The 16849-nt window shown below is 45.2% G+C and overlaps 1 protein-coding gene across 1 annotated transcript in view; it reads left to right on the forward strand.

Annotated features, from left to right (window-relative positions):
• Positions 1-16849, forward strand: part of RFTN1 (raftlin, lipid raft linker 1) — a 562445-nt gene that overhangs the window by 217738 nt on the left and 327858 nt on the right. The window contains exon 3 of the mRNA XM_075315305.1: positions 6705-6891. Coding sequence (XP_075171420.1) covers positions 6705-6891 — 187 coding nt within the window. The remainder of the gene's footprint in view (positions 1-6704; positions 6892-16849) is intronic.

Raw genomic sequence — 16849 nt, forward strand, 5'->3', positions numbered from 1 at the left:
ACACAGTCCCACTACCTCTACCTAGGTAGTGCTGTACTAATGATGTGGATGACGCTGGGTGACTGTAGTGCGCTCAGTTGAAGAATCGGATCCCTGGAACTTTTTGTCCTTCTTCCAGTTCATCTGTGTGTTGCAGCGAAAAGCTGTCAGGGTAAGGCTGGTTTCACATCAGCGTTTTTTGCCGGTCGGCAAAAAAACGCAAAACGCATCTTACCGGATCCGTTCTCTGCTCAATGCAATGTCAAAGGACTTGCGGCAACATGCGTTTGCATGCGTTTATGTGCGGTAGTGTCACGATCCGGTGAGTTGCAGTTTTTTACCTTTTATCAAAAACGCAACTTGTGTTTTTCACCTCCATCCAAAAACTGCATGTCACTGGATCCTGTAAATTGCGGCAGTAGCTGCAATGTGTTTCAATGGGCGCCGGATCCGTTTTTAACAGTTGTGGTTGTATGCTGCAGGAAGGATCCTGTTTGCTGTACAGAACATGGCCTTAATATCACTCACACACACACACACACACACTTTCGTTCACACACACACACACACACTTTCGTTCACACACACACACACACACTCTCGTTCACACACACACACTCTCGTTCACACACACACACACACTCTCGTTCACACACACACACACACTCTCGTTCACACACACACACTCTCGTTCACACACACACACACACTCTCGTTCACACACAAACACTCTCGTTCACACACACACACACACACACACACTCTCGTTCACACACACACACACACTCGTTCACACACACACACACACTCGTTCACACACACACACACACTCGTTCACACACACACTCTCGTTCACACACACACACGCACTCTCGTTCACACACTCGTTCACACACACACACATACACTCCCGTTCACACACACACACTCCCGTTCACACACACACACACTCCCGTTCACACACACACACACTCCCGTTCACACACTCTCGTTCACACAGTCTCGTTCACACAGTCTCGTTCACACAGTCTCGTTCACACACACAGTCTCGTTCACACACACAGTCTCATTCACACACTCTCGTTCACACACACACACTCTCGTTCACACACACACACTCTCGTTCATACACACACACTCTCGTTCACACACACACTCTCGTTCACATACACACACACACACTCTCGTTCACACACACACACACACACTCTCGTTCACACACACACACACACTCTCGTTCACACACACACTCTCGTTCACACACACTCTCGTTCACACACACTTTCGTTAAGACTAGGGCCACATGGGGATTATAGCGATCCCCTCGCATGACACTCGGCTCACGCTGGCAGTACAGCAGAGCCGAGTCTCATGCTAGTGTCCCTGCAACTGAGGTCCGACCATGCGAGCGGACCTCAGCTGCGGGTGGTGGGCCGGCTCTGAGGAGGGGCGGGAGGGATTTCTCTCCCTCTCTCCTCCATAGCCAGCTATTGCCATTCTCGCACTGCACTCGCGGTACACCGGTGTACGCGAGTGCAGTGCAATTTTTCTCTCGCCCCATACACTTGAATGGGTGCGAGAGAAAGAGTCTCGCTTTACAGTCGCAGCATGCTGCGATTGTTTTCTTGGTCCGATTAGGGCTGAGAAAATAATCGCTCATGTGCGCTGACACACAGGCTAATATTGGTCCGAGTGAAATGCAATGTTTTGGGCAGCCCCATTCAGCTCATTCCTGATCACATGACTCATAAACTGCAAATCACAGGATGCAGTAAATAACACTTGCGTTTGCATGCGTTCAACTCAAATTCAACAGTATCCAGTCACATGCAGTTTGAGTTTTTTTGCCTCAAGGCAAAAAAACGCTGACGTGAAACCAGCCTAATTAGGCTAAGTTCACACATCAGTTTTTTCCAATCAGGCACAATCCGGTTTGTGCCTGATGCAACGGATCTGTCTCAGGTTGTGTAATAACGGATGCGACGGATCCGGTAAAAAACGGATCCGTTTTTTTTTGTTTTTTTTTATCCTGAGAGAGAGACCCCATCATCACTGCACAAACACCGGCACTACCGCCCCCACCATCACCGCACACACAGGTACTCTCGCACGCATCATCACCGCACACGCAGGCACTCTCGCACGCATCATCACCGCACACGCAGGCACTCTCGCACGCATCATCACCGCACATGCAGGCACCCTCGCACGCATCATCACCGTACATGCAGGCACTGTCGCACGCACCATCACCGCACATGCACCGGCACTCCCACACGCACCATCACCGCACATACACCGGCACTCCCGCACACACAATCACCGCAAATACACCGGCACTCCCGCACGCACCATCACCGCACATACACCGGCACTCCCGCACGCACCATCACCACACATACACCGGCACTGCCGCACGCATCATCACCGCACATACACCGGCACTCCCGCACGCATCATCACCGCACACGCAGGCACTACCCTGCACGCATCATCACCGCACACACCCCGGCATTACCTCAGTGACGTCCCCGCTGACAGCGCGACTCCCTTCAGTTGCTGCGTGGAGCTCCCGGGAGCGGCGGTGTTCTACTTCAGCTCCTGTCAGCTTCATGTAGCAGAGCTGAAATTGTCGTGGGACCTCTGTGGATTACGTCGGACCTGGAGGGGTATTTGGGGATTTTAATAAAATGGTGAAAGTGTTTTTTTGTCTTTTATTCCAAATAAAGTATTTTTTTGGGTGTGTGTGTTTATTTACTTTCACTTACAGGTTAATCATTGGGGGTGTCTCATAGACGCCTGCCATGATTAACCCCTTATTACCCCGATTGCCACCGCACCAGGGCAATTCAGGATGAGCCGGGTAGAGTCCTGGGACTGTCGCATCTAATGGATGCGGCAATTCCGGGCGGCTGCTGGCTGATATTGTTAGGCTGGGGGGCTCCCTATAACGTGGGGCTCCCCATCCTGAGAATACCAGCCCTCAGCCGTGTGGCTTTATCTTGGCTGGTATCAAAATTGGGGGGGGACCGCACGTCGTTTTTTTTTTTTAATTATTTATTTATTTATTTTACTGCACATATAGACCCGCCCACTGACGGCTGTGATTAGTTGCAGTGAGACAGTTGTCACTCAACGTGGGGGCGTGTCTGACTACAACCAATCATAGGCACCGGTGGGCGGGGGAAGGAGGGAATACGAGATTGAATAATGGGCAGCCGGCATTTTCAAATCAGGAGAAGCCGCCAGAGCAGTGTGAACGCCGTGCAGCGCTGCGCCGGTGATCGGTGAGTGAGTGAGAGAGTCAGTGAGTCAGTGAGTGAAAGAGTTTGAGAGAGAGTGAGTGAGTGATTGATTTTCTGACTTTTTATCACTTCTGGGCATGCTCAGCAGTAATACCCGGATCCGGTACATGCTTCCGGCGTTTGATGCATGCCACCGTATCCGGGGCGCATAGACTTTCATTATGCACCCGGCGCTGTGCGTTTTTTTGCCACAGGAAAAAAAATGTTCCTCTCTGCGTCCTGTGCGGCCGCCGGAGTGACTATTTTTCCGCATCTGGCAGAAACTGGATCAAACACGAGTACATGCGGCACAATCCGGCGTTAATAAAAGTCTATGAGGAAAAAACGCACCCGGCGGCAAAAAAAAACAGATGCGTTTTTCCCGCAAATCGCCGGATTGTGCCGCAGAGCAAAAACCTGATGTGTGAACATACCCTAAGCTTTATGCTTGGAGTAATGGGCAGCAAGCCTCCTTTTTTAAACCCCCACAAGTCAGTCTCTAGCTGCCAGTTATAGATTATACCTTTTCTGGTTCACACTTGCTTCTTTGCTCTGACTCAACCTGTTTATTCCTGTCTTTTACCTAGGCTTGCAATTTGACTACCCGACTGTCTCTGAGTTTTGTTCCTGACCTTAAAGTGGTTATCCCACAAACAAAGTTAATTTCAAAGATGATTTTAATCAATAGATCTCAGAATAATAATAATTTATATGACTGGATCGGGTTTAAAAAAATGTTCCTGTGCTGAGTTAATCTTATATATTTGCCCCTGCTATGTACTGTGTAATGGATGTGCCTGACCGTACAGGGACATGGTCTGCTCATACCACGTGTCCTGGGCCGGAGAGGAAGCAAAAGAGTATATACAGTAGATAGTATAGCGCCCCTGAACCCATCAGGGCACTACTAGGTGCTGCATCCTGACAAAGATGCAGGGCCTACCCCCAGGGACCTGGAAGACCAGTGCCGGTATCAACAAAACACATAATTAACCCCAGTTCCCTCTCCAAATCATGGGTGACTGACTAGTCCGGGTCCCAATGGATGGCCACCCAAGGGTGGAGCCAGTCCAGTCCACTAGTCGACGACCAGGTGGGAGGGGACAGACAGAAACACAGAGGAGTCCGGTAGTGACAGTTGAAGGGGACGGACGTGTCTCCAGATGGGGTCGTGAAACAGTGACCTAGGTGGCGCAGGAGAATGGTTGCCAGGAGGGTACAGCCAGGTACCCCTGGAACCAGAGCTCCGACGGGGCACAGGGCCCTAGGTCAGGCGAATGCTTCAGGCTACCTGACAAATACCTGCACAGTGAGGGGACCTTCAAGGATCTCACTGACCCAATAATCCGGGGGCACCAGCAGTAAAGAGAGAGCCAGGGACCGGAACAGAACACCGACCCTACAGGGTTCACACTGCCCGCCGTACGGACGAGAGACCTACGACAGGCAGTAGGGGACCCACAGACGCTCCAAGCTACAGGGTTCCACCAAGCAGTGAGAGGTGCCGGGGAAAGAGGCCACCAGGTTACCACACTGGCACTGGAAAAAAAGGGACCAGGGGTCTGAACCAGCCGTCCTCAGCGCAGATGCATCAACAACTCATTGAGTAAAACAACAGTTGCACTGCATCCCCATCGTCCGTCCCCTTCAACTGTCACTACCGGACTCCTCTGTGTTTCTGCACTGGATCCCACCATCCACTCCCTGGGGCCCAGCCCTACTTGCGAAGGGCCTACCATCCAGGCTGCCATCATCATCAGCCCCAGTGGTAAAACACTGTGCAGCGGCGGTTCCATCACCATAACCGCAACCCGCAAGTGGCGTCACGATATAAATGCTTTAATCTCCCCTGTATATATCCCCTTTTAAAAAGCGACCCCCAGGGTCACGAAACCGGGCATCGGCCGTTACACAACCGTGACACAGCATTCCCCGTACATATATGGCCCGGGACCGAGTACCCCATAGCCCTGGGCGGCACAAAAGCACAGCACGGGATTGTATGGGATTTTTTTTTTTTGCTTTTTGAGGTAAAGCATTTCCTTACCTGTTTTAAAAAAAATGTTTACCTCATAGAATAATTTGCAATCCGAAGCTGTAATGTTTGTATACTTTATTTCTTTCTCCGCTACCCAGGAGATGTGGTATGATCAGAACATGTCCCTGTATAGTCAGACACGGCCATTACACAGTACACAGCAGGGTCACATATATAACATTATCTCCGCACAGGAACATTTTTTTTAAACACATCCAATTGTTGAAATTATTATAATTCCAAGGTCTACTCATTAAAATCAACATTAAATTGAATGTTGTTCATTGGACAACGCCTTTTGACTTCCTAGTTGTGACCCGCCATTCTGACTATTCTGTGCCAGCTGTCAACACCACCAGCAGACACTCCGTGGATGCAACCCTGGGGGCCCTGCATAAGTTGAGTACTTTGTATAGGGTTTAAAGGATGAAGGGCAGAGTTACCCTGGGACCTGCTTGATGGAGTGGCTTACGCAAAGCCTGTCCATGGAAGCCCTTTAAAGTGCTACCAATCTTCCAGTAATCTGTTACACTTACCTTCAGGGGCACTTTTCACACTACAATATCGCCTGCGACGCCGGATGTGCGTCACTTTCAATTTGACCCCACCGACATCGCACCTGCGATGTCGTAATGTGCAAAGTGCCCCTAACAGTGAAAAATGGACAGCATCCCTCTCCTGTACATCTTTTCTACTAACCCATTGATTTGAATGGTTGAGTTGAATTTGTAACTTGGATCAAAAATGCACAGACATGGATACTTTTATTTTTTTTAAAACACTTGATATTCAAAAAACACAGACATGTGAACACCCCAGTAGACTATAATGGGTATATCTACTAGACATGAAAAACAAGGATAAAATCCATTAATGTCTGCCAATACTCCTTTTAAAAGCAGTCATCAATGCAGTGTTTTTACAACACAACAGAACACTCTACTGTGCAGACGTTTGTTGAGTGCTTGGCTGTCGGAAAGAAAAAGGAGAGGCTGATACTGTATTTCCTCAAGACCGTGACCCCAACTTTTTTCAGGCCATATATCAAAATAACTACCACATAGTGGAGTTACAAAGGGAAAAAAGTACAATGTACTGTATATTTTAGGATTTTATTTTACGTCATTAAAAAAATTGAACCTGAATTGAATATTTTGTTCACACAAAAGTCCAATACTGCAAAAAGTGGTTAAAAATGGTAAAGTAAAATAGCCTCTTTTATAAAGAAGAAAATGCAAACGCTTCTTTGTTACCCTAAAGATGCAAAAAGTTATAGCCGTTTGCCCAGTGCATGCAAAAAAATTTGTAAAAATGTAACCGCTCATTAATGCCCACAGTTCTTTCAAGAGGGAAGAGGTTGTTAATAATTGTACATCACTGTCTATTTGTCTTTTACTTTGCAGCCCAAATACCGGGATCATCAGCCGTCCGAATTGCCTCCCTGCGTGATCTACCTGAAAAGCTACAAGATCTATACCAGCAGGGCTTCACAGTGGTGGCCATACACCCATTTGTCCAGTTCACTGAAGGAAATGAGAGGATTCCTCAGGAGGAGATGTTCCGCGTAGTCCTCATAAAGAAAACAGAAAGGTAACTTGTATGTTTGAAGTGGTTAAGTATGTATTTAATGTCTATGGAGAAGGGATGTTTGGTTGTCCTGAAGCTTGTGGTATACAATCATAAAAAATGGAGTATTCAGCTGTTTCAGATTAAAATTTTCTTACCATCTTTATTTCACCGGCAGCAATATCCAGGGTACAGTTAGTATTTGAAAATGTTACGCGTTTCGGATGTATTTGCAGTAATACGCCTGAACAGCGTAGGGTTTTCTGCGCTAATCATACACTGAATTTTAATGCTGATGAAATAAAGATGGTGAGAAACTTTTAGTCTGAAAATGTCTAGAAACGATCTTGTTAAAAAGATTAGTAACCTTTTAAATAAGACCAATCTAGGAGAAAATAAATAAAAGGAAATAAAGGCAAACCATCAGTCAAATCTGTGTGGAATAAATTCTGCAAGATAGGAATGATTTCCAAAATAGAAATATTATTATTATTATTATTATTATAATATTATTATTTTTATCAATTAACAAAATGCAAAGTGATTAACAAAAGAAAAATCTTATTCAAATCAATATTTGGTGTGACCACCATTTGCCATAAAAGAATCTAGTCTTCTAAGTTCACAGTTTTTGAAGGCGCTCGGGAGGAAGGTTATTCCAAACATTTTGGAGAACCAACCACAGATCTTCTGTGGATCCAGACTGGTACAAATCTTTCTGTCTCTTCAATGTCTGCTGAAGCCAGTTGAATATTACGGTATGTAGTTGCATATGAAAGAATTGACAGCTAAAGAATCATATCCAAACACTCAATAAATGCACCCTCATACACGACACCCAATCATACCAGTCCCCATGCCTTTCATCACCTCCCCCAAAATATCATTAAGAAACACTTTACGCAGACATGTGATGGAACTAAATATACAGGGGGCTCTGCTGGGAATCCTATTGGGCAGTATCTGCTATTACTACGGTAACAACCATCCCCATTCCTCATCAGAGTTATATTGAGGACTGTCTATAGTGAAATATATTTATTGACTAATTGCAGCCAGTGGGCGCATACAGGCGGCTTCTTGGCTTCTTTGGATTTCCAATAAGTTTTTTCTGGCACAGAAAAATAGAAATCTAAAAAGATTTTGTCATAGGACCCATTAGTAAGCTCATCTATAATACCCAGCAGGCACGCTTTAGGGGATAAGATCCTAGGGAATGCATAGTGTATTATAGAAGTAGCTCAGACCAGAAAGGTAGAATTTTGGAACAGGACCAAATTGAGTTCAGAAAAATGACCATAACCTCTTGACATTGAAAGCAGAAATCATCTGGGGCTATCCCAAACCCAACTGCCCTACATATTTCTAAAATTGGCTGTATGCCAATTGGCACCACGTAGTCAGATGGACATCTCTGAATTGTGCTCACTGACTACTTCTGTATATGCCTGCAATCAATGCCTATCCAGCCTCCACTGACATGCCTTTGCAAGTTTTGTTTCCTACTGCTCAGGTGAGACAGTTAAACAGTGTGTGTGGTTGTCATAGAGACATCATCCATGTCAATCAAGGCTGGAAAAGTGGAGATTGCGGGCACAGAAGGAGGCTCCGAGCATGGTCCAAAGGCGCCCATCAGATTGCTTGGCACTAATTATATACAACACTGTACAGTTATAAGTGGCATTTTTGGAAGTATGTAGGGCAGTTGAACTCTTTTCAAGGTTTCCAGGGCTGCTATAAAAGAGGGCTAAAAGGTAGAAGACATGGTTTATATTGAGAAAGTAATCCACAGAAGAAGAAAAAGTGGCTCCACTCCTAGGTCCATGGAAAAGATTTTTCATACAAAAAGTTGTGCATAAAAAAGGCAGCAGCAGAGCTGGATGTGAGCTCCCCCAGGACTACAGCCGCTTTGCGCTAACCATGCGCTTCTACGGGTCCCTGTCCCGGTTTTGCATAGACCTTAGAGTGCAGCCACTTTTTCTTCTACTGTGGATTACTTGCTGGATATCTGCCTCCTTTGAAGTGTGCCCCTCTGAGCATGTTTGATTTTTGGATCTGGAGCAGCTTTCCTCTGGCTACTCAACAATGACAGGTAAACCCTGGTAGTGCAGGATCAATTCTTTGCTTCGCTGAATTTATACAGAGAAAACCTAATGACCGGTTCCCCTTAAACTGCTTAGTTTTTCAAAAGTGATATGGAGGAAGGCATGTTACCTTCAGTCATTTTTTTATTCCCCCTTACTAAGGCTGAGTTTACATGTGTGCTTAAACTTAAAGGGGTGGTTCACTACTCTGCAATAGTGACCACATCTCTGTAAAACTGATAGGGAAGGCTTTTTATAAATACCTTAATCAGATAGTTCTGCCTTTGAGCGGCGCTATTGCGGTCCACTCATCCCCATGTAGTGACCCCCCGGGCTCTATGACCTCTGAATTCTGGTGATGTCACGTCAACTTCCAGTTGACCTGACATCACCGCGACCTGTTCCAGTCTCCCTGAGTGACTGGGCTGTGGGCGGAGTTTCACCACTCGTCACAGCCCAGTATCACTTGTGCTTGCAGTGAAGGAGAGTGCGCTCGAAATGCGCTGTGATGAGTGGTGAAACTCCACCCACAGCCCAGTCACTTTGGAACGCTGGAGCCAGCCTCGGTGATGTCAGGTCAACTGGAAGTTGAAGTGACATCATCGGATCCAAGAGGTCACAAAGCCCCGGGGGGGGGAGAGTCACTTAACGGGGATGAGTGGACCGCGATACCGCCTGTTCAGCGGCAGAATTGACTGATCAAGGTATTTAGAAAAAGCCTTCCCTCTCAGTTTTACAGACATATGGTCACTATTGCAGAGTAGTGAACCACTCCTTTAAGCTGTGATGCATCCATTACATAATAGACACCAAAGGAGCCCAATGCACCTTATGACTTATAACCTCATTTGTTGTGTTCTGTCATGGACCTGCCATTGCAAATATAAACTTGACCTTACCAAATACCCTAAAAGTGATTCTATAGGAGTATGTGCCCACGATTAGCACTCGCTGCGTTCAGAACGCACCGAGTCCTGACCGGCGGGGCCGCATGTCTCCTCCTCAGGTGAACACAGGAGACCACAGCTGACTTTGCCCACGATCAGGGTTCGGTGCGCTGGGGTCTATTGCTTGTGTTCTCCCTACAGAGGACGCATGCGATTCCGCAGCAAACTATTGAAATGCTGCGGTCTGGAAACACGCACCGCAGATCAGTGTTTGCTGCGGAAAAAAGCATAGTGGCCATGGGATTTCTAGAAATCCCATCCACTATGCTTGTACTGTGCACCAAAGCGTGTTGGACACAGCTGAAGCTTGCTGCGTCCAAAATGCTGCAAATACTGATCGTGGGCACGCACCCTTAGGCTATTTGCACATGTTGAGTGTTTGGTGAGCTTTTTACCTCGGTGTTTGTAAGCTAAAACTAGGTGTGGGTAAAAATACAGAAGTGGTGCCCGTGTTTCTATTATACTTTTTTACTGATTGCTCTACTCCTGGTTTTGGCTACAAATACTGAGGTAAAAAACTCACCAAACACTCAACCTGAGCGTGTGGCCTTAGTGCCAGGTATCCAACAAGACCAGTACTTCAGTGCATTGATCCTACACTTCCACCTCTGTTTTCTGGATCCATCTGCACTTCAGTCAAATTCCTTTTTTTTGGTGAGCATTTGCTTTAAATATCTCACCATGAATCAGTTCCAGTATTTGCAGCTTATTTAACTTTCTTTTTAATTTACACTAGTGATTATAACAAAAGCTTTGAGACCTTCTTGGCAGTACATAGGTAATTTAGGGAGAAAACAATAAAAAAACACAAAGGATAAGTGCCAACTGCTTAGAACAAGATTTTAATTGGACGTACAACTAATAGTTTTGGCTATTGAGGACATTGAAAGCTGGAGCAGCAGTACCAGTGGGTGTCCTGGTGAGCAGTAGGGTAGACTATGGTAATAATTCAATGCCACCACTGTCAGCAGAAATGTGTCACATCCAGGGGCATTGATGAGGAGATTAACACACAATTTATTTCCTGGCTGCAAAGTCAGTAATGAAGTAACAAGTTTTCTAAGCTTGCTACGTACTTAGCATTCACTGCTAATAATTGGTTAGCAATGTGAATATAATCATAATGAACATTAGACACAGTTGCTCTAAGATATGAAATTCTCCTTTGCTTTTCCTTCCATCCCCCCAGTGACAAGTTAATTATATTACAATGAACCTTTCAGTGTAGTATATAGCAGTGTTATATATTAGTATTCTACTTATGTATTAATCAGTCAGAAAGCTCAAAGGCCCTGCCGCTTCCCTGAAGACATAAGCAGGCACCCGGATTATTTTTAAGCAGTCTGTGTTTACACTGATTAGCTGATGTCAGGTAAGATCCAGATACATGGTGGTAAAAGTTGTCCGAACCCACCAATTTCTGTAGGATCCACTCACCATTCAATATCTATGGCGCCTACCGAGTGTCCCTTAACAGATTATGTTGGGATATTGTAATGCAGACTCTACTTATGGGTTGTACAAACAAAAGAGTAGTCAGGAAAGCTGGGGTCTGGTAACAGGAGGACACGAATGGATTGAAGAAGTACACAGAGGCAAGGTCAGGTCATAATCCACGGGTCAGAATTCTGGGAAGGCACTTAATAGATTCAGGGAGTAAACTGAGATGTGGTCAGGTAACGGTCTGAGATCTAAATCCAGGAGGGAACGACAGGAACAGGGAGCGGGCAGAGAGGAGTCAAAACAACAGTCCGGGGTCAAGAAACAATAGATCAGAACACTAGCAGGAACACTGGCCAACAGCACAACAACTGAACTAGAATGTATGACTGGCAAGGTGCTGGGAGAGCATGCTCAGTAAAAAAGCAGAGCAATTACCATGAAGATGGAATACCTAAGTAATCAGCACCTCCCAGAACCAGCATGGAATCATGCACTGTCAATCAATCTGCCTGCTCAGTAGCTCAGAGAAACACAGCAGACCATCCCCTTATGTGCAAGATGCTCTGGATAGAGGAATCATGCCACTGTCAGTTTAGTAGTCCAGGAAAGCGCAGCAGAGCCTCTCCTTGTGTGCAAGATGCTCTGCACAGAGGAATCGTGACAGAGGCATAAGAATCGGGCGGTTGGAATTTATTCACCGAATCGTTTTTTTTTACTAGGGTTATAAGGCGCTGCCAGACGACCGATCCTATGAATGGGGTAGCAGGGAGATGTAGTTGTCAGCTGAATGATCGTTCAGGCAACAGCTGTCTAATGTGTATGACCAGTTCACTCTACATCCGTATTTAGGCAAACTGAATCTGAATCACCATAAAACTCAATATGAAACTATTAGATGTCTAGAGGTTATGGAGTTATACTAAAATGGGCCTATCTTAAGGCGAATTGAAAGTAGATTTAGTGTGATTTCAGTAAAATAATGAATATGAGTATACAAATTTGTATTACTTTTGTATGGTGAGAAATTTCCTAACCAGACAGATTTCCATAGTTCAAAGAGGTTATCGCAACTTGAATAATTATTCAAATTATAATCCATTTCAATTCAATTGAAGCTGCCTTTCAAGAGGGTATCACTACGGAGAGTGCTCCTTCCTATTTCTGGAGGATCGCAGTGCTACATAAACACTTGCAGAGGTTAATTTTGCTGGCTGTGCACATTCTCTTTTATCCGATGCTGCTAGGGTTAAGTAGTTCCTCTGCTCTCCTAAACTCTGCATGAAGCTATAGCCAGCTGTTCTCTGTTGCCAATTATCTCTGCTATAAAGATGCCACTTCCAGCCCAGGTATTGCTGGTGATAGCTTCTGCTTAGCTTGTCTCAGAACCTGTGAGCTGTGGATCGGGAAGTCATTCAGAGATCCGTTGCTGGAATTAGCTGTGTGAAAGTGGAGTGTTTTTCCCTTCCTTATTCCTTTTTGGTTTTGCCTCACTCGTCCATTCCTCATTATTTCCTCCTGTCATTTGGAGTGCTTTGTATGATTGCTGTTTATTTTACCCTTGTTTGTCTAACCTTTCTGTTTTTAACTTAGAGTGGGACTAGCATTCCTGCTTCCCTGCTCACTAGACAGGGCTGAGTCCAGGGCAAGACAGAGATAAGCACATGATCGGTGACTGGGTGGAACAACCTGTAAAGGGATGTAGGGAGTATAGGGATCAGCCTCAGATGAGTTTAGAATGACAACTAAACCACCAGTAAAACCGTTTCAGGAAAACAGCCACCAGATTTTTCCTGAAGCGGCTTCACCTGGTAAAACTCAGCGAGCGTTGGCATCTAAAAGAGGCCATGTGCACATTCCCTTAGTATAAAATGGTCCAGAAAGAAATGCATCATACTGGTAACAAGAAGAGTCAATCAACATACATTTTATTTCTGGAGGGCAGGCTATCCAATGGCACCTTGCTGAGGTACAATGCTATATTGTTTTTGTCTGTGCCAGAGCCAGCTTCTTCAGAGGAGGGTGCGTCATTTTCTTTTTATTCCATACGGTGTAGAGTAATCATCAACAATTGTGGTTTTCACATGGTCTTAATGGGGGACTTTGTGGGCATCCTGATTTATTACGGGGTGAATGCCTTTTAATGAATTAGGAGCTTCCAATAAGTAGCATGTGCCTCCATGCGCTTCATCACAAATCTTAGTCTTTTCAGAGACTGGAGTAAGGTTTCTGGAGTAGGAAATTTCACAGCTTGTCATGAATTAGACAAGCTGTTCTGCCTTACCTACTCTATGATTCCATCCCACTCCAACTCTGCCCATTTTAGCAGACCTGAGTAAAACTAGATTATTGCACAGTTGTGTCTTAGGCTGGCCACAATAAAAGGCCACTCTCAACTGTGCAGTTTAATAGCACTGGGGTGTCCATGCGGGAACAGAAACCAGTTAGTATCTGGTGTGACCACCACTTGCCAGTCTGCCATCTGACCAGTATAGTGAAAACCAGGATTCATCCGTGAAGAGAACACCATACCAACGTGCCAGACGCCTTTTGACGGCACGTGCCAGACGGATGAATCCCAGTTTTCACTGTACAGGGCAGATAGACTAGCAAATAGTGGTCACACCAGATCAACCGAAGGGTGTTCTGACACTCCCCGGACTCTGTATTGTAAAACTGCACATTTTAGAGTGACCTTTTATTGTGGCCAGCCTAAGGCACACCTGTGCAATAATCATGCGGACTAATCGGCATCTTGATATGCCACACCTGCGAGGTGGATGAATTATCTCAGCAAAGGAGAAGTACTCACTAACAGATTTAGACAAATTTGTGAAGAATATTTGAGAGAAGAAGGCCTTTTGTGTACAAGAGAAAAAGTGTTAGATCTTTTAGTATTGCTAATGAAAAATGTAAGCAAAAACAAAAGTATAGCATTTCTATAATTTTTTTCAGTGTGTGTGTGTGTATATATATATATATATATATATATATATATATATATACTGTATACATATGTATTTTAGTCTTGGTTTATCTGACTTAGCCTATAATAGTACGTTTTTTTTCTTCCTGTGTTTTATTTTTCTCATTTGCCATTGACCTTTTTTAGACTTTGGAATCAATTACTAGTTTTCAATAGAGTTGAACTCGGAGGGATAGGTCGTTCTCTTCATGTCAGAATTTTTATTGATATAGCCATTTAAATTTTGCTGGCTGCAGTTTTCAGGGGAATTATTTTTTTATTACTTTAATCAGCTTTGTCTGACCCATACAAGTAATGGAGACCATCATAAGCATTTAGCTGTGGTGATTTACATTTTTAAATATATACTTCAGATGGAAAATATTGCTGCATATTCTCCCAGTCTTTTCCTTGTGGTAAATGGTTAGGGGAAACTATGCAGATAGAAAGGAATGTGATTATTTGTCTGCCTAGTACCCCTTTCAGCCTGGACCATACTGTAGCTGAGCTCGCGCTCTGAGTGATTTATTTTTCTGTTTTGTGCAGCTGATTGTGACTGTGTGACTCATATCAGGCAGTGAATCAAATAAAACCTTTTGGTTGTCTGTAATTTTATCTTTAAATTAGAGTCTGTATTCACATCTGCATTGGAGGCTATTTTAAGAGTCTTTGTCGTAGAATCCATTAAACATTCTGTACAAAATAGACCTATAAAGTGACGGAAACCCAGCAAACTCCATTACAAACTGTTGGGCAGCATTGATGTTTTGGATTTTATTTGCCCGATCCGTAAAGGGTATATCCGGGACTTTAAAGTAAAAAAAAATGTGCCTAAGCACTAAACGTCAGTGGAAGATGCTGAATCGCTGGCAGGAGTCCCATCTATACTCTTTCGGTCCCCTTCACACACGAGTGATTCCGGTACGTATGACGTCCGTTTTCATATGTACCGGAGACAAGGACATACACAGATCCATTAAAAGCAATGGGTCTGTGCACACATCAGTGTTTTCACAAGAAACGTGTGTCTGTATGAAGCATACCCAATCCCGTGTGTTCCGCACGGAGACAAGTACATTTTCCTCCAGCAGCACTGATGTGATCCGTGTGACACTTAGGCCTCTTTCACATGTCAGTGATTCTGGTACGTTTGTGCTTTTTTTTAAACGTACCAGAATCACTGACATACGCAGACCCATTATAATGAATGGGTCTGCTCACACGTCAGTGATTTGTCACTGCACGTGTCTCCGTTCAGCGTACCCGCGTGTGCGTGATTGCCGCACGGAGACATGTCCATTTTTTTCTGGCATCACTGATGTTCCATGGACCACGCAGTGGTGTGGTCCATGAAACACGTGCCAGAAAAAAACGTGCTTTTAAAATAAAAAACATTTTTACTCACCCGGCGTCCAGCGATGTCCTCTGCAGCCCGTTCTCCCTGCTCCTTCTGTGCCGGCTGATTAGTGTCGCGCATATTCATTATGCGCGACACAGCCGACCCGGAAGCAGCTCCTGCAGGGGTCACCGCCGGCCGGATGCTGCGTCGCGGGAGCGATCAGCGCCATGGACAGCGGGAGCGGGCGCAGGTGAGTGAATCTCTAAGTGCAATCACGGGCCACGGAGAACGGAGCCCGGATTGCACTTAGACAACCCACGTGTGCCGTGATTTTCGGCACACGCAGGGACATGTGCGTGTTTTACATGCCAGTGAAAAACGTCTGTGTTTTTCACTGACGTGTGAAACGGGCCTTAAAGAGAGAAAACACGTGTCTTTGAAATAAAATTCTTTTCTATACTCATGTGTCTCCAGCGCTGCTGTCTTTGGCGCTGCTATAACTTGCTTCCAGGCCCGTTCATTATGCTCATGAATATTCACTGCACCGAGGACCTGGAGGCAGCAGCGTTGGAGACATCAGTATCGAGGACAGCAGCATTGGGGACAGTTGACTAAGGGTACTTTCATACTACGTTTTTTTAACATGCTTTTGATGGACGTCAAAAAACCGCTAACCGCACATGACTGGATCCTGTTGAACCCATGCAAACGCAAGTGTCATTTTACAGGATCCTTTCACTTGCAGTTTAAAGGCGGGTATTGGAGTCATGTGATTGGGAGTCAGTGGAACTCGACCTGACAGCCTGCAAATGCACACGCCACTGTTAAAGGGAGAGGGGAGAAAGAAAGAGAGGAGACAGAGAGAGAGAGAGGGAGGAGAGGGAGAGAGAAGAGAGGGAGAGAGAGAGACTCTCTGTGATCACTCCAGGCTGGTTTCTGGGCATGCTCAGTAGAGCAAACAGGATCCTTTCTATCAGCATACCACCGTTCACATGCGGTTGCATGCGGTACAGTCAGGATCCGGTGACATGCAGTATTTGGACGCAGGTCAAAAACGCTACAAGTAGCATTTTTGAAAAAAGTTAAAATACTGAAAGTCACTGGATCCTGACTGTACCGCATGCACCTGCATGTGAACGCATGTTGACGCGAGTCCATTGCAAATGCTTTGAAATGAAAATTCATTTGTGGAAATGACTGACGCTAC

Source organism: Anomaloglossus baeobatrachus, chromosome 6 (genome assembly GCF_048569485.1).
Source record: "Anomaloglossus baeobatrachus isolate aAnoBae1 chromosome 6, aAnoBae1.hap1, whole genome shotgun sequence".
Lineage (NCBI taxonomy): Eukaryota > Metazoa > Chordata > Amphibia > Anura > Aromobatidae > Anomaloglossus > Anomaloglossus baeobatrachus.